Raw genomic sequence first — 27,040 nt, 5'->3', positions numbered from 1 at the left:
TGCTGCCATTTTCCAAATGCTGGGTTATAAAACCTTTCACACATACAATATTTAAAACTGTGAATTACCTCCGAGAATGTATCCAAACATCTAACAGTATCAAGTCATGCTAACGGTTATCTGTTTATAGGTCAGAAGGGCAATAAATTATTGCAATGGAAAGTAGTAAAGCCTGCATTGTATCTAGTTGTGCTGTTTAACAGGTGATAGTGAAAAGTAGGTGATGCATGGAAACTTCAAGTTTTTATAACTCCTGCCTCAATCTGTATTCACTTATATAAAGATGTCACATTTTAAAACATTTAAAAGTCAAATTGTCTGGAGAACAGATTCATATAAAATTTATTTTCAGAAACCGATATTTAGCCTACTGCTATCAGAGTTGATTGCTCTTATGTATAAGCTTTATTCAAGTTTCTACAGGTTTGAAAATACAAAGACTGACATTTCAGATCCCATACTCAAGTGTGTCATTAACCAGAAATTGAAATGGGAACATTTTCACTTTCTCAGAAATACTCAGTTTGTTAGGGTGATAACCACGCTAACTGCTTTTGAGTTTTTGTGAAGCTACTAAATGTGACTCTACTTCAACACAGACAGGAAGGGGGAGTCACAATGCCGAAAGAAAAACCCTGAATTGCTGCCTTACCCAGCACAATATGCCCTGAGAATTGAATAGTTTCAAAGCTCTGCCAAAATAGCTATTTGTAAGTGGCTAATGGCAAAAATGTTTTATTCTGTTTATGTCAAAGACATGTTTGTCAGGCACTGGACAGCCAGACAAATCAGGGTCTAATTAGTTCAGTCAATTCCCTTAGTTTTATCCTTTCAGTCTACATTGAGTTATTAAAGCATCAGAAATAAAATGCTACTGAGACAGCAATAAGGGAAATAAAATGTCAGAACTCTATTAACAATGGCATTTTCAGGAAGTAGTGTAAATAGAAAATCAAATTTATGCAAGAAACATATATTAGTAAGTAATGACCAATATAATCATCCTACATTTATCTTTAAAGCAGCTTTCATCTCCAACTGATTTGAAAAAAAATGCTTCAACACATCGATATTGTGACTTCTTTGGAACAGTGACCATCATTCAGATTCAGATGCCTACCAAGTAAAAGAGGATATTGCTCCCCAACCCAAAAACTACAGTTGTACAAATAACAGTATGTGAGTAATAATTTATTCCACCCTTGACATTTAGCCAGCTCAGAGAGAATGTGTGACAGTTAAGCAGAGCCAAGATAAAAAGAACCAGAAAATGCCACATTCAACTGAAATGACAGGAAATATTTAGGTAGACAAAATGTAATAAATTTGGCAGACTTATGAGAGTTTAATTGCCCCTTTGTGAAAAGGGATAAATATATGTAAAAACCATAACTGTGAGGACCAGTTTCTGGGAGGAACGGCTTTCTGTTAGGGGTGTCTAAATCTTCATTACTTGAATGTCACCGTCGCAGAAAGGAAATTGTCTCGTCCCACAGCGGTGACGGTTGTGCTGGTGGTGGCACCTACCAGCTCTGTGCAGGCACCAACAGGACAGTGGCCTCTGGCTCCATGTTCCAACAACTTTGTCTTATACTGGCTCACATTTGCTAGCACAGACAGTGAGATGTTTCCTGCTCCAGACAGCATCAGCCACCCAAAAACCTGAACCTCATTTGCTCCCAGAAGACAGTAGGATACAAGCTTTTTCTGACCCTACTACTGCAGAACAGCTTATCTACCATGGTGGTTGAGAAGTCCCACTTCAGCTAACACTCAAGTGCCTCAAGTCACCCTGTCCATTGACCCATGATACAGAAAGATTCCTTCACTAACACAGAGGAAACTAAAAATTGGTGATTTTGCCAGCACCTTCACTGGATAAGGAGAAATTTTTCCTGGGCTTTTGTTTGTTTAAAAGAACAATAGTCTCCCCATTTTTCAGTCTTCCTGATGCTTCAAAACATATCCTTAAACTCTGTCTTACTAGTTTATTATAACAGAAGTAGTCCTATCTTATTTCAATCTATTAATTTTCTACTATTAGGAAAAAGTTAAAAGGGCATAATGAACATTCCCATTTTCGCCAGGTCCATTTGGCAGTCTGCCACCTGGAATATACTCCAATACAGAAGTTTAGACTCATGAGTCCAAAAGGTTAAAGATAAATTAAAAAGAATACTTATACAATATTTACTAATTTTAACACAAGGGATTAGTTCAACCTGTAAACAGCTTTAATGATATGTCTGAAAATCAAGAGGCCACACCAAGAAAAACACGTCCTTACTTATTTAAGATTGTATACTTTGTGTTCAGTGTTGATCATCTTAGTGATAATGTCATGTAAAAATGCATTAAAAAGTGAAAGGAGTATCTTGATGTTTCATAAAATGATGACTTTCAGAACCCAAGAGTGACTGAGGCTCCAATCACACACAACATTAGGAAGATGGAATCAGGGAGTAACTTTCTAATATGCTGGTGTTCACTGAGTTACTGAGCCTCACTGACAAAGCACTGAACAAAAAATACAAGTTTTGAAATATTTTGTTTAACGAAAATCAGTAGTCGTCTCTCCCTATATGTAGCTATAAATATATGTAGCTATAAATAAGTGTATTGTTACGATAACAGTACTTTGGGTAAACCACCATAATAGAATTAATAGTTAAAGAGACAGATAATAAGAATGCATAAGTGTGTGTCTAGCTAATAGAGGATTCAAGTGTTTTCTTCTCATGTTTTACTTACAGAAGTGCAGAGTCTTCATGTCAGATTATGTGATCCTTTTTACCTCTACTGAATAAACATACCCGTGAAAAGAATCATACAGCATTAGCGGAGTTTTCCCCATATTGAGCACTTGTTTTTTTCTAACCCAGCACAGGAAAAAAGACTATGTTTTTACAAGAGTTAATATACGTACAGCGATGTCCCAGACCAAATGGAGAGTGTTGGTCTCTTCTCCCAAGTAACAAGCAACAGGATGAGATGAAACGGCCTCAAGTCGCACCAGGGGAGGTGCAGACTGGATATAAGGAAAAGTTTCTTCCCAGAAAGGGTTGTCAGGCATTGGAACAGGCTGCCCAGGGAAGTGGTGAAGTCACCATCCCTGGAGGTGTTTAAAAGATACCTAGATGAGGTTCTTAGGGACATGGTTTAGTGCCAGAGTTAGGTTGTGTTTAGACTCAATGATCTTGAGGGTCTCTTCCAACTAAAACGATTCTATGATTCTAACTGAGCTCTTCTTATAGTATCTTAAACTCATAACTAGACCAACAATTCATCTTTGAATTTACACAGCATTTTAAATTCACTGAGTTTACATGCTCTGACAAACTGGGGGCATCACCTTCTATTTAAAGAGCAAGAAACTATGTCAGAAAGTAATTAAATAACCGGATTGCAAGACAGTAACCAGACTCAGATCTCAATGCATCTGCTTGCCAGCCCTCACTTACCTGGTAGACCACAGCAGCAGTCACAGTAGCACGCTTGTATTCTGAATTCTCACGGTCAGCACAAGTAATGAAAAGTATTAATCAAAACCTCACCTGTCCCTTTAATGACATTCCCATAAATAAAATGAAAAACAAAGGCCTAAATATTTAAAGACCTTTCTGCATGTGTGTCTCAACTCTTATTTTCTCAAGTAAAAAGGACTTCCTCCAGACATACCACTGGCTTTAATTTTACCTTAAGCTTCAGAATCTATATCTAAGATAATGTTTCAAAAGGCTTACATCTGTTGATTAATCCAAATGTTGAAGTTAAAAATAAATAAACTGGAAAAAAGTGTCAAACTGACAGTTATTTCTGTGTTAAGATTTAGAAAAAGTAGAAAACATTACAGTTTCACAACCAGAGACAGAATTATATTCAAAGCTTGCTTACAAGTATATAAATTCAAGTGTGAATGCTGAACTTGCACTGGTGTTTCAGCCATAGGTTTGTGTGTTCACTGGGTACTACATATTGGTTTGAAAAACAAGAGGTGGCTTACAAGTCAGTCTGTCTATACATTCATGTGATGGTTGCTCCCAGGCACACAGAACAGGAGGATTTTGGCATTAGCAGCACTGGTCAGCAGCAAGTCCTTCCCACACACATGGACATGCATGCTGCTACCTGAACAATATCATGCATCACAGGTCTTCTGTTCTTCTCAACATTAAAACCTCTAGGGACTCCAAGGCAGTGTAGTCACACTCAATGCAAAAGTTAACAGATCAAAATAACAGCTCTGTCTCCTTCAAACCCATGCCTAAATGTACATACTCACCACAAGGGATACTCCAAAACCACAAATCACCAGGAGTCCCACAGTGCTTAAGTGAATGAGCACTGAAGGACGAGTGTCTGAAAGGAAGAGTTGTGCCAAGAAGCTGCCTTAGTGGTGGAGTGTTGTGCGTTATGTGACGAATGGATGGATCTCAGGAAAATAAGTGGTCTCCACAGCTGTCACTTGAAATCCAGAAGAGCAACCTCAGTTGCTCACAGGCCGTTCTACCTTGGCAGTCTTATGAGCTCATTTAATGAGAAAAGTTCTCTATTAAAATTCTCATTCTCTGTAACCATGAACATAAATGGTTCCTAGCTCAAATGACATTCTCAATATGACTGTGGGCAAAAGCTTTTCTGCTTAGGTTTAAAAGTGACATTAGCCTGCAAGAGTGGGTCCTTGACCTAGCCATAGAAGGCATCAAGGTCCTCATTTGTGAAAGGTCCTCTGCCTGGAGTTTTAGAGCAGAGACATTCATCACATGCATTGTAAACTGACAGTCTTCAACTCACGTACTGATGTTCATTATTCAAATCTAGAGACTAAGAGAAGTGTTTTAAATTATACACCAGAAAACAGAAGACATCCTGAAAATTTGTTTGGTGCTATTGCTGCTGCTGCTTACAGAGAAGAGAACAGATGGGGAAAGATGTAACATGGAATCAAACCTGCCTATTACAGATTGAACATAAAGCACTTTATGGCAAGGCAGAGACCAACTTCAGGTAACCCAGACCTCTGAGACAGGTCAGAGGACACCATTTGCTTTCCCTACTCTGAATTTTAGTGTAGTTAGTTTCCACCACTTTGCTTTCAGACTGACAGTTTTCTTGCATAGACAAGAGAAGCTCATGTATCCCTGTTTGTGTTGACGGCACTATGAATCATCACTAGCACATGACGGTCCTGCATGTCTGCACGGTCTGTTTCTACCCACGTTGCAAGCTCTAAAATTATAAGAGCGAATTTCCAAAATGAAGAGAAACGTGTATTGTTATACATCTGAAAGTGGGACATTTCAGACATTTTCTAGCATCTCCCATAAATAGATGGCAACACAAAATTGTTATGCAGTGATAATTAATGCATAAACAGGATCAGAGGCAGGTAACCAGGCTGTTCTAAACCATAATCACATGCAACATGTATCCAGTCTTGCAATAAACACCATAGATGCATAGTCTGTGGTGATGCCACCTCACCAGATATATTCTGCTTATACAAGGAAGAGTCCAGCTGCCTCAAGAACTTTACAAATTTGTCCTATGGTGGTTAAAATCCCCAGAGGAGAGTCCTTATAAACTTCAAATGGCAAACTGTGCATCAGGAAAGATTCAAGTTTGAACTTTTTACAGCTCAAAATGAAAAACTCAAGCTAAATCTTAGGGTATTCAGAACTAACTCGAAGAGATATTTCTGCAGGCAATCATCCTGGTACAGACAGATAACGAATTCCCACCTTCTTAGCTGAAAGAAAATTACAGCCCTGGCTCTCCTGAAAAGTCTTTCCTCCATATAAAGACCAACCTATACTGCCCTGAACTGATAATCACATGTCTTTCATTAAATAAAGACACTTCTAATTAAACAACCTGAGCAACATACAAAGGGGTGTGCTTTGCAGGCAAGAGATGGTAAGCAATTTATTAATATCTTTCAATGTAATAATCACTAATATGCTAGCTGGAATTTAAACTGATGAATAGAAGTATTTCTCTTATGAAGTCCTAGATTAGTCTACAGATTCTGTTTGTTTCAATAACAAGAAATAGCAACTTCAATTGCTTCCATTTTAAGAAAGGGTCCAGTTGTTGGACTATCGCTACTGGCTCAGAAGATTTTTTGCATTTTACTGAAACAGATTCTCACATGATCAACTCTTTCTCGAATATGGTTGGTGAAGAGATAATACAGAATAAAGTCACAGAAGAATTCACATTGAAAGAGAACTCTGCTAGTCATCTGGTCCAACCCTCACCAAAACAAGGCCACCTTCAAGGTTATGTTAGGTTGCTTATTCGGTCTGGAAGTCAACAGCACTGGTTTTCAAGAGGAACTTCAGGAATGTAATCTTGGTCACAGCATACAGGACCCGTAACACTTAGAGGAACCCAACAGGTCTCTTAACAAAAACTGGTCAATCACAGTGGTTGGAAGTACATACGAAGTTGATTTTTCAAGAGTCTCAGCTTTTGAAAAACACCACGGACAGCAAAACTGAAGGGTATATGCATAGGTCAAATGGGCTATACAGCCCAAAGTGCCAGCGTATGGGTAGGGAGCTGGGATGTTTGCCCTCTTTATGGCTGTCAGGTATACAGGTAACTCCACAAAGTGAAAAGTAAGACAGAAGTTTTCTTCCTCAAGGCCTGTAGTGTAATATGAAATATTTGACTGTAAGTGCGGTCATATGAAGCTCTGCATTCACTGAAGAAGTGTTACTCTCACTTCGGAGGGAGACTGAGAAGATGCTGGTATGGTCACAATGCTTTCTCCCAAGAGCCAGTACGAGGGCCATACTGAAGAAATTGCAGTGTCTGATCTAAGAGTTGCAAAGTGCTTCTCAAGGACAGGCAGTCCTGCTACTAATTTATCATGTTCTCAAAATCCAGAAATATCATTTCACAACAGTAATAATCGAATCAGAAGTCTACAAGGCCAAAAGAATGTTTCACTGGAATGGAAGGCATCATCTTCTTTTCAGATTTATCCACCAGCAGAGAAGTACATACCAGAGATGAGTGTCCACCTAAGGAAAAGACTCCCACAGGAGGGACAGTTTTTAAAGTCAAGTCAATGAAACGTAAAGAAGCATCTTAAATAAATAAATAAACAAAACAAAACTACGAAAATAAAAAGACCCTAAAAAGTGTAGAGACAAGGCTGATTAAAGACAATAGAACAAAGAGACGGTGAGCTGGCACAGACCTCAGTTACGCAATGAAATGCTCAGACCTCGCTTAAGCAGTGAGCTGAGAGGGAAGTGCTTATCACCACGAAGACAGCATCACTCACAGCATGCAGGCAGACGGGGCTTTCATGTGAGCCAAACGGTTCCACTATGGCACACATTTCCAGGGGACTGAGTGCAGGTGGAGTTCTGTTGTGAATGTTAGCAATATGCAGATATTTCAATACTGATGTTTCCTTGTCGTTTAAATATTTATGTCCATCTGCACTGCTGTTTGCTGTTAGCATTTTTTAGAAAAGACAGGTAAATTAACTATGACTTAGTAACCTAGAGGTGAAAGGAAAAAACACGATTTTTCTTCATCCTATTACTACTCCAGACCATGCTAATTTTGAAATACAATCACTATTCACTTTGAACACACATGAAGCAGCATCCAAAACCTGACATTCTCAGTAGAAAATAGAAAGAATGAGAACAAAAATATCATCTCCCTTTTACAGATAAGAGAGGCACAGAGAGAGATCAGAGGATTTGCCACAAGTAACACAGGTAAGGCAAGGCTATTCCCGATATTTACTCATGCTAAAACTCTGTCTCTGTCTGGCCTCGTAAAATGATTTCAATACCCTTGGGTTCACAGTCAAATTAGTTCTTTATTTATTATCCCAGTTCTCAAGTATCTTTCAGATGGGCTCATCCATTGTTCCTGTACAGCTGAGTAAACAGACAAAGTCAATTCTATCATGCAGATTTACGTTATAGCATTCAAAACCCTTTGCATATGTGGGATTTTTTTTCTTCTTTAAGCAACTTAAGAATATGTTTAAAGGTGACTTGTGTTTTATAAAAGAGGAATAGGGAAGTTTGGGGACAATAAGAAAAGAAGGGCTTCTGAAGAGTGACTTGTTTCTGTATCTTTTTCAAAGGAAAAAATAATCAATCAAATAACTAACATCTGAAGCTTTAGTATATGTAATCACCCTTATTAAGGCAAAAAATGGCAGTGATATGGACAAGAATTTTAGTCACTGACATGAAAAGAATGCAAGGCTTTCTAGTCCTTGAAAGAAAAGGCTTCCCTCGGACTTCACTGTGAAATGACACCACAACTGTCTGAACAATTTTTAAGATGAACAAGCCATTCAAGACAAATAGTATAATTTTAAAAAGAGGTAAAAAATATTAACCTCCCCCCAAAATTTAAACTACTTAAGATTTTACAATCTTCCCAAAGCAGACCATGTATTTCAGTATGCTTGCACAGTGCTTAGTACACAACAGTGTCTCGTTCCTGATGAGAACCTATGGCATTACTGAAATATTAATGCCAAACAGGAGGCAGACGATGTGATACAAAAGAAGAGGGGAGAACAGATATCTAGTTGAAAATAAATTCTTGGTACTCCTTTCTGTCTACAATCGCACCCCATATCAGTGCTGTTTCTACAAAGGGGGGAAGAAAAGAAGCTTCAAACACAAACACAACAAGAATCTATGTAAATCAAGGGAATTAGCAGATGTGTTGGTAATCTTCCACAAATAAGAAACAGAAGCTGCCAGCTGTACTTGTAAATTCAAAGATTAACATTAACAGGTGATGCTGAGACTACAGGTATTATCTTTGTTTTAGGTGAAGTATCTCAAGAATCCCAGTCCTGCAGAAACTCAGCTGCCTGTCCAACTTCTGTGACTTAAGTCCTACCCTACACTGCAGAACATCAACAGATTCATCAGCCAGAGACTTGCCAAAGTAAACTGGACTCTTGCCACTGTTTGAGATGGCAGTGAAGCAGCAACTATATAACTAGGTCAGACCTAATTACCTAGAACAAGGGCAATTTTCTTTACATCTCTGTGTAAAGCTTCTGAAAATGGCAAAGACTGAACACTTGGGAGCTGCAGAAAGAACATCCAAAAATCATTTTTGATAGAAAATGTGTAACTACATTTTAATATGGATGGTATTTTCTATTAAAATCAGGGCAGAAGCCTATTGTTCAGCAGAGCACTGACTTTACACAAGAGCTATCTCTTTGAATCTGTCTGAGTCAACTTCAGTGACCACTTTAATATTCACTTTACAATTAATGCTTCTTTTTATGGGTTGGTAGAAGGTAAACCAATTTCAGTTCAGCTTCTAGGTATTGAATTTATTATAAAAAGTTATGTACTTGAAACTCCCATAATGAAACCAGAGGCATCATGAGATATTAACCTAGAGTTAATGCTGAGAAGGCCAGTTTGAATAATTCAATTCATGTCACCTTAAGTATCTTTTCAAATGGAATTAACTTTATCTCGCAAAAAAGGGAAGCTCCATGTTCCAGTTACTGATTATTGACTCCATGAGAGTTCTGCCTTAAATCATCTCACCACCATCTTCCCAGCAATTTTATTTCACTACTACCAGAACGCTTCTCTAAATTTTGAGGGCTGACGTCTGTTACCAAGAAGCAATAGTAGGTAAGAGAAAAAAAGTGATCTCCGAATTATTGCTACCATTATGTGATGCTAAAACAGACAAAAATAAAAGTTAATACCAAAGTAGCTGCATTTGTTCAACACAGCTACAAGCCAGGGTTGCATTTCAGCCACATGCACACAGCTACTGCAGCTGTTTGTCTCCCATAGAACTCCGCCTCTTCATGCAATAATGCCAGAGACAGTCTGGTAAACCTGATATTCTGTTGACCTGTTAATTGTCTCATTCTAACACAAAGCCCAGCATTTAAACACTGAAAGGAGATGCTTTCAAATACCTATCTAAGCCCAGGGGAAAGTGACAGCTCATGGTCAGCATTTTGTACAGTAAGAATGAGGGGGCCAGACAGGCAAAACACAGGTGATGCTAAGATGTGAGTGTAGCATTAGAAATGAATCAAAACAAACAAGTAGGAAAAAGAGGGGAAACTGAACAGAAACAAGAAAAAACAGCTCGTAACAGGGAGAACAAAGAAGTGCTTCTGTACAGAGTATAATGGTGCAGTCCCATGTTTCTGCAAGACACAGGAAAATCAGAACAGCATCTTACATGGAACCACATCAGCAGTCACCCAAAACACGAAATGCTGATTACCTCTCCCAGACAGTTCAAAGAACTGAAAACTAGGTAGCAAGCTAGTACCTATCGATTTTAAGCCAGACATATCCAGGATTTCCTTAGCCCAGTCAAAAACAAATAACAGGGCAAAGATTCCCAATGGATCAGGATTCAAACAAAACTCAGGAAGACTTCTTTTAGCCTAATATTTAAAGAAGATGACATTTTTTCAAAGTCCAGCTTAAAACAAAAAGAGGGAGAGCATAAGAGCTTCAGCAGGGCAGAGAGAGCTGGCATGGGCAGCAGTCGGAGCAAGAGGAAAGCTTTTTGGGCCTGTCTGCCTCCCAGTTTTTACCTCCAAAAATCCGTCCCTGCTGTGGTCCCCTGTGGCATTCCCTGTCGAGGCAGACAGCAGAACGCCAGCCCCGTGCTGGCCTGAACTACTGTGCTAAGAAAATGCTCATACAGAACAAAAAAAGAGACTTATCGTGACCCGATCGTGACCAATCACAACCCTACGGGCTGGCAGTTCAGGTATTGAGAGACAAAAAGACAGCAACAACAACAAAAAAGGGTGTGTGAAAATTAACACGATAGTCCAACAAGAAGCAACCCCGTGACTTTTCTTCAGCTTCGATAGATATCACATGAAGGAGTGTGTTAGGGAAAGAACCGACGCAATGAGGCAGTCCTAAAAATCTCTGCAGCTTCTGAGCCGTGAGGTGAAACGTATCATGAAGAGCTTGTTTGGAAAAAAAGTAACAATTTATGAAGCCAAATGCATTCAAGATATAAACAGCTCTATGCCTATCAGGATGCACAGGAAGAGAAAATTGAAGAGGAAGGCTACAAATATTAGAAATATTTTGCAAGCTGTAAGAAAAAACAGTTGAAACATGCTTTGACAGGTTTTATCTATGCCTACGAAGCTTTGCACAGGGCAAGAGGGCTTGGGTAATTTCAGACCTGCTAGGCTGGAGCTGTAGACTAGGTAACCATAAATGAAATGTCAAGGCAAACCTCAATATAATACCTGAATTTGCATTTGTGGACAAAAGCACCTGTAAGTATAGAGAATAGAAATTAGATCAAAGATAAGCTAGATAGGACTTTGCACATGAAATCAGAAAACAAGTTCAGAGAAGTCTGTGTTTATACACCGTCAGAGTGATAAGGAAGACAGAAGAACAAGAGATGGACATGGATTGCTGTACCATCAGATGCTGATTTGAGTTAACAGGCTGAAGATTTCCTATTATCTGCTTCTATTCTTTACATGTGATTACAGTGGATACCTTTATACTAGGTGCTAACCTAGCACAAGGTATGTGTATCTTACATTGAAAGGCTAAATGTAAAAGGTTAAACACAGCAAAACTGAGAGAAGAATTGGCATCATCCCAAACACAGCTACCATGGTGCTGTGAGACTGTGTGGGCTTCCCTGGACTGTTCACCACAGACATCTCCAGCAAGTTGCACATCACAGCCAAGAACACGGGCATCATCCATTTTCAGAGAAAAAGGATCTTGTTTTGAAGTCAATGCCATCACAAAATGGATGGCAGATAAAAATACAAAAGAATGGAAATTAAATGTTTTTAAAGGCTAAAAGCCTGACAAACAGCTCAATGTCCGACAACGTATTTCACAAAACATCAGGAGGATAAAAAATGTTACCTGATGCCAATGAAGTCAGAGGAGCATTGCTACCTGCTTCCTGAACAGAATTAAAAATGCATCCCTTCCTTCACAGGCTCCTGAGAAGCAGGATCTGTCTGTCCAATTCTATTAGTAGGGAACCACAGAGAACCCAGAATCAGGCTACCTTCTGGATACTCTGTGCTGATTACCTCCACCCTTATTATAAGGCTTTAACAGTCTTCCCGCAAAAGAAAGGATAGAGGCACCAACATATACAAAATAGGCATAGTCTGAAGCATCATAGAGTCTGGAAATCTGCACGTGGAAGCTACTGAAAGAGAACAGCAGGTAAGAACATCAGGTAGAGCACTTGCTTAAGTAGCCTTCATTTCCAGGGTATAATCTGCTACCAGTAGGGATGCAAATCAAGTACCTAGCTATCAGAAAAAAAATCGTCTGCAACCACGTTTTCAAGTCTTTGGGTGCATGCATCTGAGAAACATTTTACCACTTAATTTAACACATTGTATCGCTAGTCAACATTTTCTGGTTTTAAACTGCATATGTAATTATAGGTCTCCTATAAACAGCTCCAATCAGATGGGCTGCCTTACAGACTTGAGAAAGCACTTATTGACCAAATACATCATCTGTAACGTCCTTTTCAATCATCAAAAGCCACAACGAAAATTTGAAAGGTTGTATCTATAGTGACTGCAATTATTTTGCTGTTTAAGAAACAGGACAGAAAAGGGAAGAGCATCTTCACTTTTTCCTTAGCAAAAGCATGGGTTCCTATGATTCCTATGACATAAGCTCCATAACAATATGGTCAATTAACTTCACCCATTTTATTGATCCAAAACTTGGGATTTTTATTGTTTACCTGCAATTCATGTATTACGGGAAGGACTCATGGGGATGCAAATCACAAAGCAGTATTCAACACTGTATAACGGAAGACAACACATGGAAAGCTGCAGTTCTAGTAAAAGAGAAAAGATGTTTCGATGATGTCATTAAAAACAAGATGTGAAAAAAAGAGCTTACCTTCTGCTCCTTTTCCTTGGCAGCACTCAGTTCAGAAAGGGAGAGTGACAGCTTTTCCTGCTGCTCAGCAAGGTACTTCTGATAAAGGCTCAAAAGTTCCTGGCATTCTCTGTACTGCTGCTGCAGAGGTGAGACATCAGAAGTTAAGGAAAAAAGTACTCCTTAGCTAATAGTTAGAGTCAAATACACACCAACTTATTCTCTGTGTGATTTAGATCCATAACAGTTCAATTTAAAAACAGATACTGTGTGTTTGAGTACTGCCTAATGATGATAAATCTGCTTAGAGATGAACATTCAAGCACAACTTTCTTCCTACTCAGGGAGTGGAAAAAGAATTGCACCAAATTCTTTTATCTTTGGAAAAGGGACAGCAGCAGGAGGCAGGTGATGACATTGTTTCAGCTGGAACAATTACAAACTTCTGATTTGTATTCAGCAAAGCCAGACACTACCAGTGTTTATTTATAAATAAATAAATAGCCAGCCAAGTAAGTAAATAGTCCATTTTTAAGCACGGACGTGGATTCACAAGCCCACACACCCAAATCCAATCTCTTTGCTTGAGCACCGACGGCTCCAAAACCCACAGCCGCAGATGCCAGCGTTACAGGCCTTTCAGAGACTAGCGATGATTTTTGGACAGTAATCTGGAGAAGCAGCAAGTGTAGTGTTTGCAAGGATATTAGCAAGCAACAGTGTCCTGCCTTGCTTGCAGCATTGAAATTCCAACAGGAGATAAATCTGCTCTTCACCTGTCATTGTGTAATTCCCTCCCTTGCTCATGTAGCATGGTAAACCATTTATGCTCCCCTCTCTCCCCCCTCACTTTTAATTATGCATGCAGATGGGATAAGGGCTCGCTGTCCAAAGAGATTACTCTGAATAAATACTTTAATAACAAGTCACTGCAATTAAGGTAGGGAACAAAAACTTCTTCAATCTATAAAATGGTGTTGAGTTACAGATTTCCTTAACATTTTTATGATCTAATCATTGCTTCTGGGCAAATTCATGTTGCAATCATTTTTGCCAATCATGGCTGCATAAATAACTCACTGCTTTGTTATTCCCTGTTATGACCCTGAGGTTTTTGGGTTTTTTTTTCCTTCTTCTTGTTCTTTTGGGGAAGGAGGGGCCTTGCTAGCAGTTTGTTTGTTTGTTTTTTCTTGCCTTTAAATAAAAGGCTACGCAGAGAATAAGCAAAACATTTTAGGAAAGAATGGGAGATTACTAAACCCCAATGTTTAAATCAATTGGGAGAGCTCCTAGAACACCTTTGCTCAGCACCTGGAAATACGGGAGGGTACAACAATGGTCTAAACAAGCTAATTGCTTTCCGGAGCCAGCCTGCCTAAAGCCTGAGCTGTTTTACATTTCAGTTCATTTTGTCAGAGAGCACCAAAAGGCTGAAGTGATTTGTGGTGGTCTCGGGAGTCTCTGCCAGCTATGATGTATATAAAAGGAATTTTTTATTCCGGTTGTAACCATAGCTGTAATGTTTATAGTAGGTGAACATATTAGCCTGGACGCAGGGCATGAATTTTACTCTAGAAAAAGCCAGTTCATTTATACAGCCTAAGAGTTAAATGTCGGTATTTGAAGACAAATTATGGGGAAATTCATTTAAACCCATGTTATGTGGCAGAATATAAAAACGGACAGTCCTATCTTTACCAATTTTTTACAGCCCTCTTAATTCACTTTGCTTCCATCCACCCCTTCCCCACAAAACAGATTTTACCCTGTTCTCCCTCCCTCCCCAGCTGGCACAAGGAGTGAGTACCTGAAGTGGCCCTGCGGCACACGACCGATGGCCACACACCCACCCTCGCTCTTGCCACGATGTTAATATCAGTCCTGCTGGAAAGTTAAGCAAGATGCCCTCGCTCCCAAGCTTGGCACATACCCCGTGCAAGTGCACCACAAAACAGATGCCCAAATTGTGCTTTACAGACTGCAGAGCCCTTACTGTGCACGTGATGCCACCACCTCTTGCTTGCAGGTGCCAAATTTATTTAAAATACAGCCTAAAACGCGACATGAAAAACTAACTTTAGTAAAGCACGAAGGCAAATTCTGATTGTCCAAGGGTCAGTCACGTTAATGAATGGGAAGGGTGATAGTTAACGTGAGCCTGAATGGCAGCTGAGATATCGCTGAAATTTTTCTAAGATTCGGTCAGCACTGCAACTGTTCAAACTTACTGTATTAGAAGATTATAACCTTCTTCATTCACACAATCACTCTGCATTAAGTAGCATATTGTTACAGTCACCATAGCCTAAGAGTCCAAAGTCCTGTTTTGCTTACAAAGTAAACATGAAGCTTCAAATAGGGGAAAAGAAAAAAATGTTCATTTGTTTAAGACACATGCAGAAAAGCTCTAAGTATGATAATTCTCCATAATGTGCTGGTACATTTACTGCAGAATATGTTAATAAGAAAAAAAAATGCCTTAATATTACGTCTTACTCTTGCATTCTACTGAATTTTTGCTAAAAGCAGCAAGATTATATCTTTTTTTCCCCTACAAATTACCCAGGCAATACATAACACTGCCACAAAAATATTTAAGTCATTCAGATATAACAAGGGCACACATATACTATGGCAATACAGTCTCTAGACAAATACATAAGTAATGATAAACATTTTCATTAGTCTGCTTTAAAAAAATGTTTTAAGGGTGGAAAAAAACCTATGGGATAACAAATCCCACAGATTTGCATTCCACGGAAGAAGTAATATGCCTAAATGCTCACACCAGATATTTCTTCATGTGTTCAGAAGCACAAATATAGGATTGACAAGATGTTAGTTACCTGAGAGAAATGGTACTTGGCATGTCACTGAACACCAGTTTTATGTCCAAGAAATACGCATTTGAATGTATCCAAGTGATACATTTTATGCAGTTTGTTAGTGAAGTATTAAGGTAGCACATCAAGGGGAGGCAAGGGGGGTTCAATCAAAATCAGAAATGCAACGGTTTTAAGATTTCAACAGCCACATCTACATGTCATACTGCAAGTACTATACATTTTATTGAATAAATTAGTAGATTTCATCACTGAATGCAAGTCACAGAATTAAGAGTTCATTTATGGCTCTTAAGAGATAATAACCTCAGCGGAAACAGAGTTGGCTTTGAGAAGAGGGACTGATGGTATGCAGCGGTGACATATTTACAGAGGCCAGGAACAGCTTTCCAGGGAGAAGGAGTGAAGCTTCAAAGGGGTGAAGCTTCAAAAGAAGGCATAACCAACCTAATGTTGAACAGCTGCCACAGATACGCTCCTGCTCACCCCGCGAGTCTCACTCCCTCCATCCACACCAGCTCTACAGCCCTCCCAGACCCTTCACTGGCTCCACGGGCTCAGCAAACCCACCCAGCAAAGCAAAGGGTCCGTCAAGCACAAGAGCTGTCACAAAGCGAGCAGAGGGAACGGGCAGCTGGGAGAGGAGTACACCTCTTCCAGCAGCAGCAACCTGCCTGGTAGGGTCCCGTCCACCTTGCAAAGTCTCAACCCTACTGTTCCCCCAGTTCCTCTCTTAAGCCTCAGGCTTCTGTGACTATATCAGCTGCTCCCAGGTTGCTCCGGAGTGAAATACTTCTATCTCTCTCAGAAGGCGAAGTAAGACGGACAGATGTAGTTCCTTGCTTCTCCAGAAACTGGGGAAGGATGGGGCGGGAGAAAAAGTGCCAATCTCTATAACATTCACTGACATCCTGTGCTGTTCCTAATACAATCTTTCCACTGCCTCTGACTATAAATGAAGCCCAGCTTAAAATGTGAAGTGTTTTGGTTGAGAGCATTAAGCAACTTCCTAGAAAGCTTGTGAATCCTACGCATCAGACCTCACATCCCTCCATGAGCCATGTTCATGCTCCAGCAGCTCAAACACCCACTGGTCTCTTTATCTACAGTCAAGGTTCTCAAATGAAGCCAACAGCTGGGTAGTCCATGAGGGTTATTTGCTGAAGTTCTGCCTTTCTTAAATGACTTTCTTAAGTGACTTTCTTAAATGTAAGAGGGGGAAGAAAAGAAAAAAAAGGTAGCAGACATTCTCTTTAGAAAAAAAGTGGGGTTTTAGGCTGTATCATTCAAGAAGAAATGGTTCAGTTTACCTCACTTTCTTTCAAAGAAAAAAAAAAAACACAGCAGTCTACAATCACAGGAATCTGGGGCTGGAAAAACTACTAATGACCAGTAGTGTTAGAGAACACTAATAATGAGATCTTTTTGGCAAATCAATCTAATAAAAAGGCCCTTCTGTATTGTCAGTGTTGTGTGAACTTTTCACCTAGTGACTCCTTCTCTCAATGACTTATCTCAGACAGACACGAGCTCTAGTGTTCCTTTTTACATGTGGAAAAACTGTGGCACAGGGTGTCTTTGGGCACATCTGCACACAGCCCAGCGCTCCACAGGCCATCCCCAGGACACTCGTCTTGCAGCTGTAGGGTAAGTCAGCACAGCTCAGGCACAGCACTGAGACCAGGTTCATCTCGCACCTGGTTAGCTTAGCGTGCAAGTTTGCCTGCATTCACCCGTGCTGAAGAGCCCTGACAGACCTCCCAAGCATCAAACAAGATGCCCAGGGGTGACTGATTCCTATTGCAGAGACTGTGGCTCTGATTTGAACCGTTCCTTTGTTTAAGGCTGCATGGCTTGATCCATGTCCAAAAGAGAACACAACAGCTAAACCTCCATCTTTGGCAACAAGATGCTCCAGTTACATCAGCCCCTATATCCAATGGAATATTGTCTAGAGACTCAGAGCTACTACAGATACATACAAAGAAGAAACAAGCAGCAAAGAAAGGAAAAAGTCAAAGAGGCACGAGTTTGATTGGTGTTTAAATAAGACAGCAATAACTTTGCAGCAGAGATACAAGAAACCTTCAGGGATATGATTTCAGTACGTGATGAAGAAAGCTTTTCGACATCTGCAATCATGATCTAGTAGCCACAAAATGCCTTTTTTTTTTCTTTTTAATCCCTACTTAAGGACATGAATCTGGAAAGCTACTGGTTATCATCATATTGCAGTTTCAGCAAAGACCAAACTCTGTTCACGGCCTCAGGTAGTCCCTTAACAACAACGGCTGTGAGAAAACTAGACTGAGAAGGAGACGCTGAGGAAGCGCCACTGACACCAGTTGCTGAAACCAGGCTGAGCACTGGGAGAGGGGTTTTCAGTCTCCAAGGAAAAATGCATTCGGATAAGTTGCAGGCAGACCTGGGCTTGTCTGCTTGTCTCCAGCTAGGTGTGCGTAAGCCAGATGTATTCAAGGAGCCGCGCACAGCCACAGCACACAGCAGCAAGCACTTCAGGCCTGATCTAATTAACCTTGCTTTGATGATTTTGTGTTGTTTTTTTGGTTTGTGCTTTTTGTTTGTTGTGTTTGTTTTGTTTTGGTTTTTTTTACTTTATCTGCAGCATCAACACTACATCGTTTCCAGAATGAGGTTGGACTGTGTCTCACAACTTGAACTATGTCAGCACAAGCTCACATCTGTTTAATGGACGCAGCTCTGCACCTACAGCTTTGGCCCCTTGTACTACTACGGCATCCCACTGCACTGTTACTCAGTAGCCCCAAAATGCCATAAAATGCTGCTGCAGGAGTAAGAAAGCATTTCACCAAACTCAGGGAAAGGCTAAGACACAACATAGCTGGGTCTCCAAATACTATAACTGTAAATACAGCTAAGGCTCAGGCTATATTTAAACGCTCATAATATAAGGGAACAGAATTTGCAGAGTCTGCAGAGCCCCAAAGGCCCACAACAGCCTCGTGGCAAACTCCAAGTGTGCTCAGTTTGAAGTGGGCCCACATTTTCCCATGCATCACCGAAGCATTTATTTTTCAGTATTTTGACACAAGAGGCAGTGAGGCTTATTTTCTACCTTTAATATTTTGCATATCAATAGGAGAAAGATATCATGCCTTTTGGGAAAGAAGCAATATGTGTGTCATTCTGATTTCCACCTGCAGGCTCTCTTCTCCCTAACCAAAGAAAGAATTAAAATAATGCAGCTTCAACTACTTACATATGAAAAGTCATATGAATAAAAATAAACTGCTGGTATTAATGAATTAACATCTAAAAGGAACACTTTAAAATATAAACTAAGATATTCTAAGCTCTTTCCTTTAGCATAAACAATTACACACTTCATTGGAAGCTGACCCACATTTAATTTTAAAATACAACTTGTGTTTAATACATATACAGTCCTGCACTTTAACAATCTCATCTCAGAAATGCAACAACAGGACTGCATTTTGGAAATCAAAATATCCAGGCACAGATCAAAGTCAACCCTAACACCTTTTTCCTGCCTTTAAAATTAAGAGAAATAAAATAAGTGGCTTGAACCTATGTGAATCATTGTTCTGTGAAAGGATAAAGACTAGCAACTTCTATGAAGGTTTATTATCTAAACTCTGAAGATGCTGCAAAGACTGAAGGTAATAAAATGTTTTATGAACAACTTCACTTTGCTCGTACTTATATAACTGAGTTTATGTGGACACCTTGGCACAGAGATGCTAGGAACCTGTAGGGAACTTTCTGCACATCCACTTCTCAATGTATTAAAGAAATCATCTGGTGTGGGTCTGAACCTTATGAGCCTTCAATTCAAAACACAATCTCTTCTGATCCAAAATCCTCAAGAAGCACATATCTGAAAACACTATAAAGAAGCAAGTGACATACAATAAGATAGTGATCTCCAGTCTAAAGCTCAACAGTTACATTTTAATTTACACTTGAATATTTTAATGTTGTTATCCATTCAGTAAATTAACTCAAGATGCAAGAGTAAAAAGACAAGATGCATAGGGAAAAAGGTCAAAAGGTCCACAAAAGTTAAGAACTTCACTTGTGTTTGAAGCATCAGCATTATGCTGTAGAATGCCACAGCTCTCATATAAAGGAATTGCTTAATACATTCCCATTCTGTTTGAAAGGAAATTAAATTTACATTCTTTGGGAATATGGTATTGTAATTAGTTCATGACTTGATTACACTTTGAAGTGAGCCAGGACTGCATATAGCGCATACAAATTAGTTAAGTTATGGTTACCTGCCTAAAGAAAAACTACAGAGTTAAGAACAAAGTTAGGGACAAAGCCAGAGCAGTCCCTCAGAGCTTTCAGGATTCACATGCAAAACTTCAAACTCAAATCTAGTCTCTGGACTTAGTGATGTCAGGTGTGAACAGAAATAAAACCACAGTTTCCTAAACAACTCATTTGTTTTGAAAAGACAATCTTTCCACCTACGTCCATGTCACCTGTAGGGCAACTGTTAACATTGAACCAAAAAACCCCAATAAAAGATACAAGATCTCCTACCATGGTTTAATTTACCAGTATGATTTATTCCTAGTACTTGTAATTTTTTAATTTTATTTTATAGACAGCCTGAGTTCTACATCATCTACCAAGATTCTCTTTTCCACCCAGATGATTAAATTCCCCAAGTTTACATTAAAGATACAGAAAAATATCAAAACGTGTATACAGTGCATCTAAAATTGGCCAAACCAAAAGACAGACAGTATGATTTAAAGAGAGCAAGGAAAGCATTTAAACCTAAAAGTAATTCCCAAGGCAGCACATGAACTCAGAGAAGTCTCATACTTTCAAAATGCAAAGGCTGTTTAGGATACCAGATTTGATCCCATGTATTGAAAATCCTTTCCACGGGATATGCCAGTCAAACTGGACAGCTTGTCTGACACGTTCTCTGGTTCAAAGGTGGGTAAGGACAAAAATACCACATGCCATCATGTGCCAGCAGATGTGCCTGGATCAATAAATGCAAATACCATCTCAGAGCTTGCACTTTCCATTCCAAGTGAAAAACACATCTCCAGCCTTATCTTCATTAATACAAACAAAAGGATACTTAAAAGCAAAGAAAACAAAACAAAACAAAACCTTTATTCTACTGCCCGGCTGTGCTTACAACAACTTTCTTCTAGTGAAAAGGAAGGAAGAATGCAACACACAAAAGGCAAGTTATGCCACTACACACGCTGGTGAAAACACACATTTTTATAATAACAAACACAAGGAATCTGATGAAAGAAAAACTAAGAACATGAATACACATAATACAGATCCCACAGATCAGCATAACAAGCTACTTGCCCTGGCATAGGCCATAAACATTTCTTTAATTTTGGCTTAAAAAATGTGATGGCCCGAGATTTTCCTTCAGTGGCAGGAAGGAGTTTGTTCAGAACATACTCACTCCTTTCAGGGGAGCTCTGCCAACATCTATACCGACTTTCAGGATGTAAAGATTTCCTTTGGCATTTGCTTAGACGGCACAGCTACCCAGCCTCTTCTACTGGAAACTGTTACGGAACTTGTTACTTATGTATTTGTCTATCAGCCTGTAAATGTATGATCCCTTTTTATGGAAAAAAGGAGCCTGGAGATTCAGCTGTATACAATTTCTGTACAAAACAGTCCCAGCATCTGAGCATAACACCACACATTTCATCATGTACGACAGAAAATAATATCAACCTGTACTGTGTAAGAATATGAAGCCAAAAGAAGGTATTGCACCTATCACCATCCACACAAAAAGAGTGCTATTTTTTCCTTTTACATATTTAGAGTGCAAAATTAAACAAATAAAAAGAACACTGCATAATTTAGCTTTCATTTTCTATCAAATTGCTCATAATTGTAACCATAAAATGATAATATTCTACCATATGTGCATCTGCAAAGCCGACAAAAGCACTGGTCAGCCCCTGCGAGAAGAAAAATGGACCTGCCGCTCCATCTAGTGACCTTGCTGGATATTGCCGCTCTCCTAACTGCACAGAGCGCTTGTCAAATTTTGAGGTTAATTTTGTTACAGAAAGGGATCTAACACATCACTTCGAAACACGAAAATGCGCCTGCTACCCCTCTTCCTCAAGTTACACCCCCCCTCCGTCCACAAAGGCAGCCACGGCTCTACATAAAACACCCATCACTGTAAATACTTGCTGTTTTTATTTGCAGGCCTTTGTGAGAATTAAAAAACCTTTCACAGTAGCCACCGTTGCTGTTTACACAAAGCCATTTGTTGTATCAGTACTACTCAATATTAAAACAGCCATGTTCTTTACTCTAATTTGACAACGGAGCTCCTGGCAGAAGCCTGAGGAGAGATAAGGTGCTTTTAGCCTATATGGGAATTGAGGTGTCTGAGAAAGGATGCTCAGCCTGTTACATTTGGACACAGTAAGAGGAGTTATTTAGCAGGATAGATGTGAGCTCAGAGTTGGATGCATGGAGGAAATGGGACGGAGAGGCAAAAGAGAAATGGAATGTAAAACCTGAAATCACTGAGAGCAGAGCCACAGCACCTCCATCTCAATTAAAGAACACGCATAGTAAATCAAAAAGGTGTCTGCTTTGCAGGGAATGAGAATTGTAAGATCACAAAACATCAGCTCATTTTATAATGAAGCTAATCAGGTTTGGTCTCTGTTACCACCAGAATGGAGATCACCTGAGAATACACAGTGGTGTCTGTCTTGTTGCTTCCTCGTAGGAAACAATCAATCATCACTCTTAATGTTATATACTCGATGTCTCTCACTGAACCTTTTCCTTGCAGCCCTCAAATGGGAGTAACGCTGACAGAGAAAAGCAGACTCTCCTTCAGCCAAGCTCCCACCGGTCTCGAATGAGATTCCTCATTCGGGTCCGCACTGGAATGGAAACCTGGCTGCTACAGGGAGTTCTTTTGTTTGCCGCTTCCTTACACGGTTGCCTCTCTGTATCAGTTTGCGTCAGGCTTGAGTATTTCAACTTACTTTCCCCCGCTCCCCCTGCCGCCTTTTAAACTAGAACATACTCAGGAGCACGTAGATTTTAATCTGACCATCTGCAAATGGTGCAAGTGGAGAGATGAAAAATCTGTAAATGTTGCTGGACTGAAATAGAAAAAAAAAAAATAAATACCAGTGAGCCAAGAAATCTTCCCTCCTTGTGGAACTGCCTTCAGTGTTACAGCTAGAACAGCACAGAATGTAAAAACTGCTGATCACTCTAGATAATTTCATTTTTTATTTTAAAACTATTGCTATTTTGACAGTCTTTCTAACCTTGTGAGAACACAATCTGTTTGCATGCTGTTGACGAGAGAAACACAACACTCCTTTTCCTAAAAAGGCAGCTGAGGTCAGATCGAGCTCCATACAAGCGCACTAATACTAATTGTAAAGGAGATGTCCCCATACCCAAAAAAGGAAAGTATTCCATGTCAGAGTGCCCCAAAGGCTTTCTTTTCCATCACGTGCTGTTCATATCTCTAATTAGATAAGTATTTCAGAATGACAAAGACCTCAGAAAGTTGGTCCTTTCTTGAAAAAAATGGCCTTAAACATGCCAAACTAAAAAGCACTGGTTTCACCGAACTGAAGTCACCGAAGAAAAGATTTAATAACAGCCTCATTATAAGGTTCATTGTTGTAGGACTATTTAATATACAAGATTAACACATCTTATCTCCCACTTCGACTGAAACCTATTATACCCCTCATTAATACATGCACGTTTCTACATCATTTACGGCACTAAAGTCTGAAATAGTATTGTCTGAAACAGGGTGTGTTCTGCTGCTCTTCCTGGTGGTAGGCTGTTTTTGCAATAACAGTACTCAAAAATAAGCCTTACAGCTCAAAATGGAAGACATGCCTAGGTAAAGTAAATAGAGCTGTTTAAAACAGAAAGAAATGAAACGTAAAAATCACTCACTTTGCCAACACTCCATATTTCATTTCTTGACTTAAGTTCCCTCACATTCAGACCAAAAGGTAACATATCTATATATCATAAAAAAAAAACCAAACTTCTACCTTCCCACCCTAGTGAATAATTGTATTTTTCCTACTGACAATTTGAGATTTAGAAGTAAATAAAGTGAACCACAGCCCCTCAAATTACCAGACGTTTAAAAATTCTTCAGATCTGGATCATCAGAGAAGGAAAGGAAGCTGTATGTACAAATAGTACAACACTGTCCCAGATTACATACATTTGTGTCTGTAGATATACTAGGACAGACCAGAACAATGTACCTTAATATTATTTGAAGGAGAGGAAATCAGATAAGGAAAAATACACATTTTTACGTTCTCAGTAGACCAAAGAGACCAGGTTGGCCCTTACACTTGTACAAACAGAAGAACTGTTATGAGCCAGATAAACACAGGACCGGGCAAGACAGAAAATTTATATTGGAAGTATTTCAGGACCAAGAACACGCATTCGTCCAGAAACTGAACAAATGGATTCAGGTGTTTACAAGCTTTTCCATACTTCTACCACCACGTTCCAGACAAATAAAAGGATGAGATTTTTCAGAGTTCTCCTAAGCTGTGAAACTGTTCTCCACAGGAGGCTGTGAATGTTTAAAGTTTACATGGACTCAGCTAAACAAATAAATAAAAATAACAAAAAGTCCACCCACTGCTACCAAATTCAGAGACACGTTCTGGCTCCATCTTCCAGTCACAGTTTTGTGGACACAGGGAGACTCTCTGCTGCAAGTATTACTACTCGCTTATCCTCTCCTTATATTCCACCGCATGGCTACAGCCACTGTCAGAGATGAAAGCCTAAATTTGGTGTTTTGACCCAGCACAGATGTTTTATGTTGTCATCATAACACAATTAACAGGTAAAATATATTACAACTTGCTAAGCATATTGAAGATACAACCATCTGAAGAGAATTGCTACCATTCATGAACTGTTAGAAAACAGGTTAACAAAATTCCCTCACTGTTGACTTTCTGCAGCTACCCTATCCAACAAAACGGCTTCCAAATCAAATGGTTAATATTTACTGAAGAGGAAGAAAACAAATCACCTGGAATGACTCAACTGGGGGGTATTGATTGGAAAGACTTAACTTCCACAAGTCAAATGTACAGCTTCTGGGATTTTCTACTGTTCTTTTTAAGACAAAGATGCTTAGTCCAGGTGATTAGTTTTGTAGTAGGAAAAGGGTCTTGCCAGGAAAGGCCTGTTCCCAGAGTGACACTGACTCATTCACATTTACTGTTGTTTTGTTGGAAGTTTACATGACTTCAAGTAAAAAGAAGTTCCATGAGACTCTGGAAGTACAATCTCCTAGAAGAAAAAATACTTATGTTGTTACATCCTCACATTTATTACCACAGCAGAATACATATTGGTATACTGGAGGTCTTCTCAGCTTCTTACATGGAGCATGCCAAGATATCCAGCTGGACAAATGTCAGCCAAGGAAATCTAATGTTTTGGTGAAGAAGAGAGAAAACCTTTTCTCCATAGCTAGCACTTTCTTACCACCATAACAGCTCCCCATTCCTCTTAGAGAAACATTGGTAAGTGTTAGGCTTGAGGGTATCAGTGCTGGAGGGCTGTTACTCCGGAAGACAGGAATTCTGAAATATAAACTCAGAAGTGCTCATCAGAAGAAAAAATAGCTGAAAAGAGTTTGCATAAAGACAGTTACTGGCAGCAAGAAAATGATACTTTCAGATATCCTCCTCTCACATGATTAATGTTTGAATAAGCAAATAGCTCTTTGGCAAATTCTTTACTTATTGGAATAGAGTCAGAATCACAATCAGATGCCTCCACAAGTACAGCCACTCTCCATAAAAACAAAACCAGAAAAATCTGTGACCCAGTGGGTCTGCAGATAATGCAGGGCTCACCACAGATGCTTGGAAGAGCCTAGCCAAGTCGGGTACTGAAAAGTATATATTCCCATGATTCCAACAAGGTTCTGAGCCATCAAGCCAAAGATACTATAAGGAAATGGGGAAAAATATTAAACACTAGGATATTTTATACAATAGAGGATATGAATCAGAGAAATTAGTTGTATTTTCCAGACCAAGAGGTCATCAATGTAACCTACACAACCAAGCTGTATGGGAATGCCTGTTTCTGAACAAGTAGAAAAGGAAAATTAATATATGTGAACACATGGCAAGTGCCCTAGATGTGACTGGCTTTCAAAAAGAGGTCCATAAAATAAACAGATAAATAAATTGAGAGAGCTGCTTTCCTTGCAGAAGTTCAAAACATAAGACAGGAAACTGTTCAGTGAACCAGAACACAAGAGCCTACAGGCCTCAAGTGATACTTCTGCCAAGGCCCAGGCACAAAAGCATGAAGATTCAGTGAGGTGTTCTCATTGGTAAACACTGTGGAGACCACAGAGGAGTGATAGCACCCAAAGAATTAACTTTTGAAGTGCAGGATTAATTTAGAAGTCAATGCTGCAGCAGAGCTGCTCAGTATCTCTCCTTAATTTCAACAGATCAAGGTAACACCAATTCCTTTTCCATCTCAAATGGAAACTTGCTCCTGTGCTAATAGGTAGGAAGCGTCATCACTGCAGTATCTGAGCAGCTTACATGTATCAATGCACCTATTGTCGTTATCCTTGTATGTTCACTTTACAAAGAAGGACACATTTCATAAAGTGGAAGGCGAGCTAAGGAGAAGGTACATGATTTAAATACCTCCACAGAAATCTGTGCAGCACAAGAGAATTCACATGTCTTAGATGTCAGAGTGCTTCCACAACAGCTTGCAATCCACTAATGTCAGGACCATTTTCTGACCTGTTGTGCGCTGTGCTGGTGTTGGGGTTTTGTGGTCAGTCTCCCTAATATTCTGATCTCTAGGTAAACTGGAAAAAAAAAAAAAAAAAAAAAAAAAAAAGAACCTGTGCTTTCTTCTCCTTTAGACAGTTTTCACTAATAAAACATTTTATACATTCTTGCCTCCCCCTTCCAAGGATTAAGGTGAGAGAGAACTGAAGCAAGATAGGGGCAAAAATTAAAGCAGTAACTGTACCATAACACATCTGCCTCTGAAGTGAGAGGGAACAGACAGCACCAAAACATCTTCAAATGTGACAGGTTGTTCTGCTACCAATCTGCACTAGCAGGTGAGACATGTCATTCTGTGACAAGTATCAGAAATAAAGGAGCTTAATGCAACTGCAAATGTTTTAAATTATTTTTCTCTATCATGCAACAGGAGACGACAAGCAGTTCTAACAAAATA

The 27,040-nt window shown here is 39.4% G+C and overlaps 1 protein-coding gene across 1 annotated transcript in view; it reads right to left on the bottom strand.

Annotated features, from left to right (window-relative positions):
• Window positions 1-27,040, bottom strand: part of KIAA1328 — a gene marked incomplete at both ends in the record, with an annotated part of 174,267 nt that overhangs the window by 91,567 nt on the left and 55,660 nt on the right. Inside the window, one exon of the mRNA XM_080362618.1 lies at window positions 12,930-13,049. Within this exon, the coding sequence (XP_080218744.1) occupies window positions 12,930-13,049 (120 nt within the window). The remainder of the gene's footprint in view (window positions 1-12,929; window positions 13,050-27,040) is intronic.

This window comes from Nesoenas mayeri (assembly GCF_963082525.1).
Source record: "Nesoenas mayeri genome assembly, chromosome: Z".
In the NCBI taxonomy this organism is placed as follows: domain Eukaryota; kingdom Metazoa; phylum Chordata; class Aves; order Columbiformes; family Columbidae; genus Nesoenas; species Nesoenas mayeri.
This window is presented reverse-complemented; position numbering and strand designations above follow the sequence as displayed.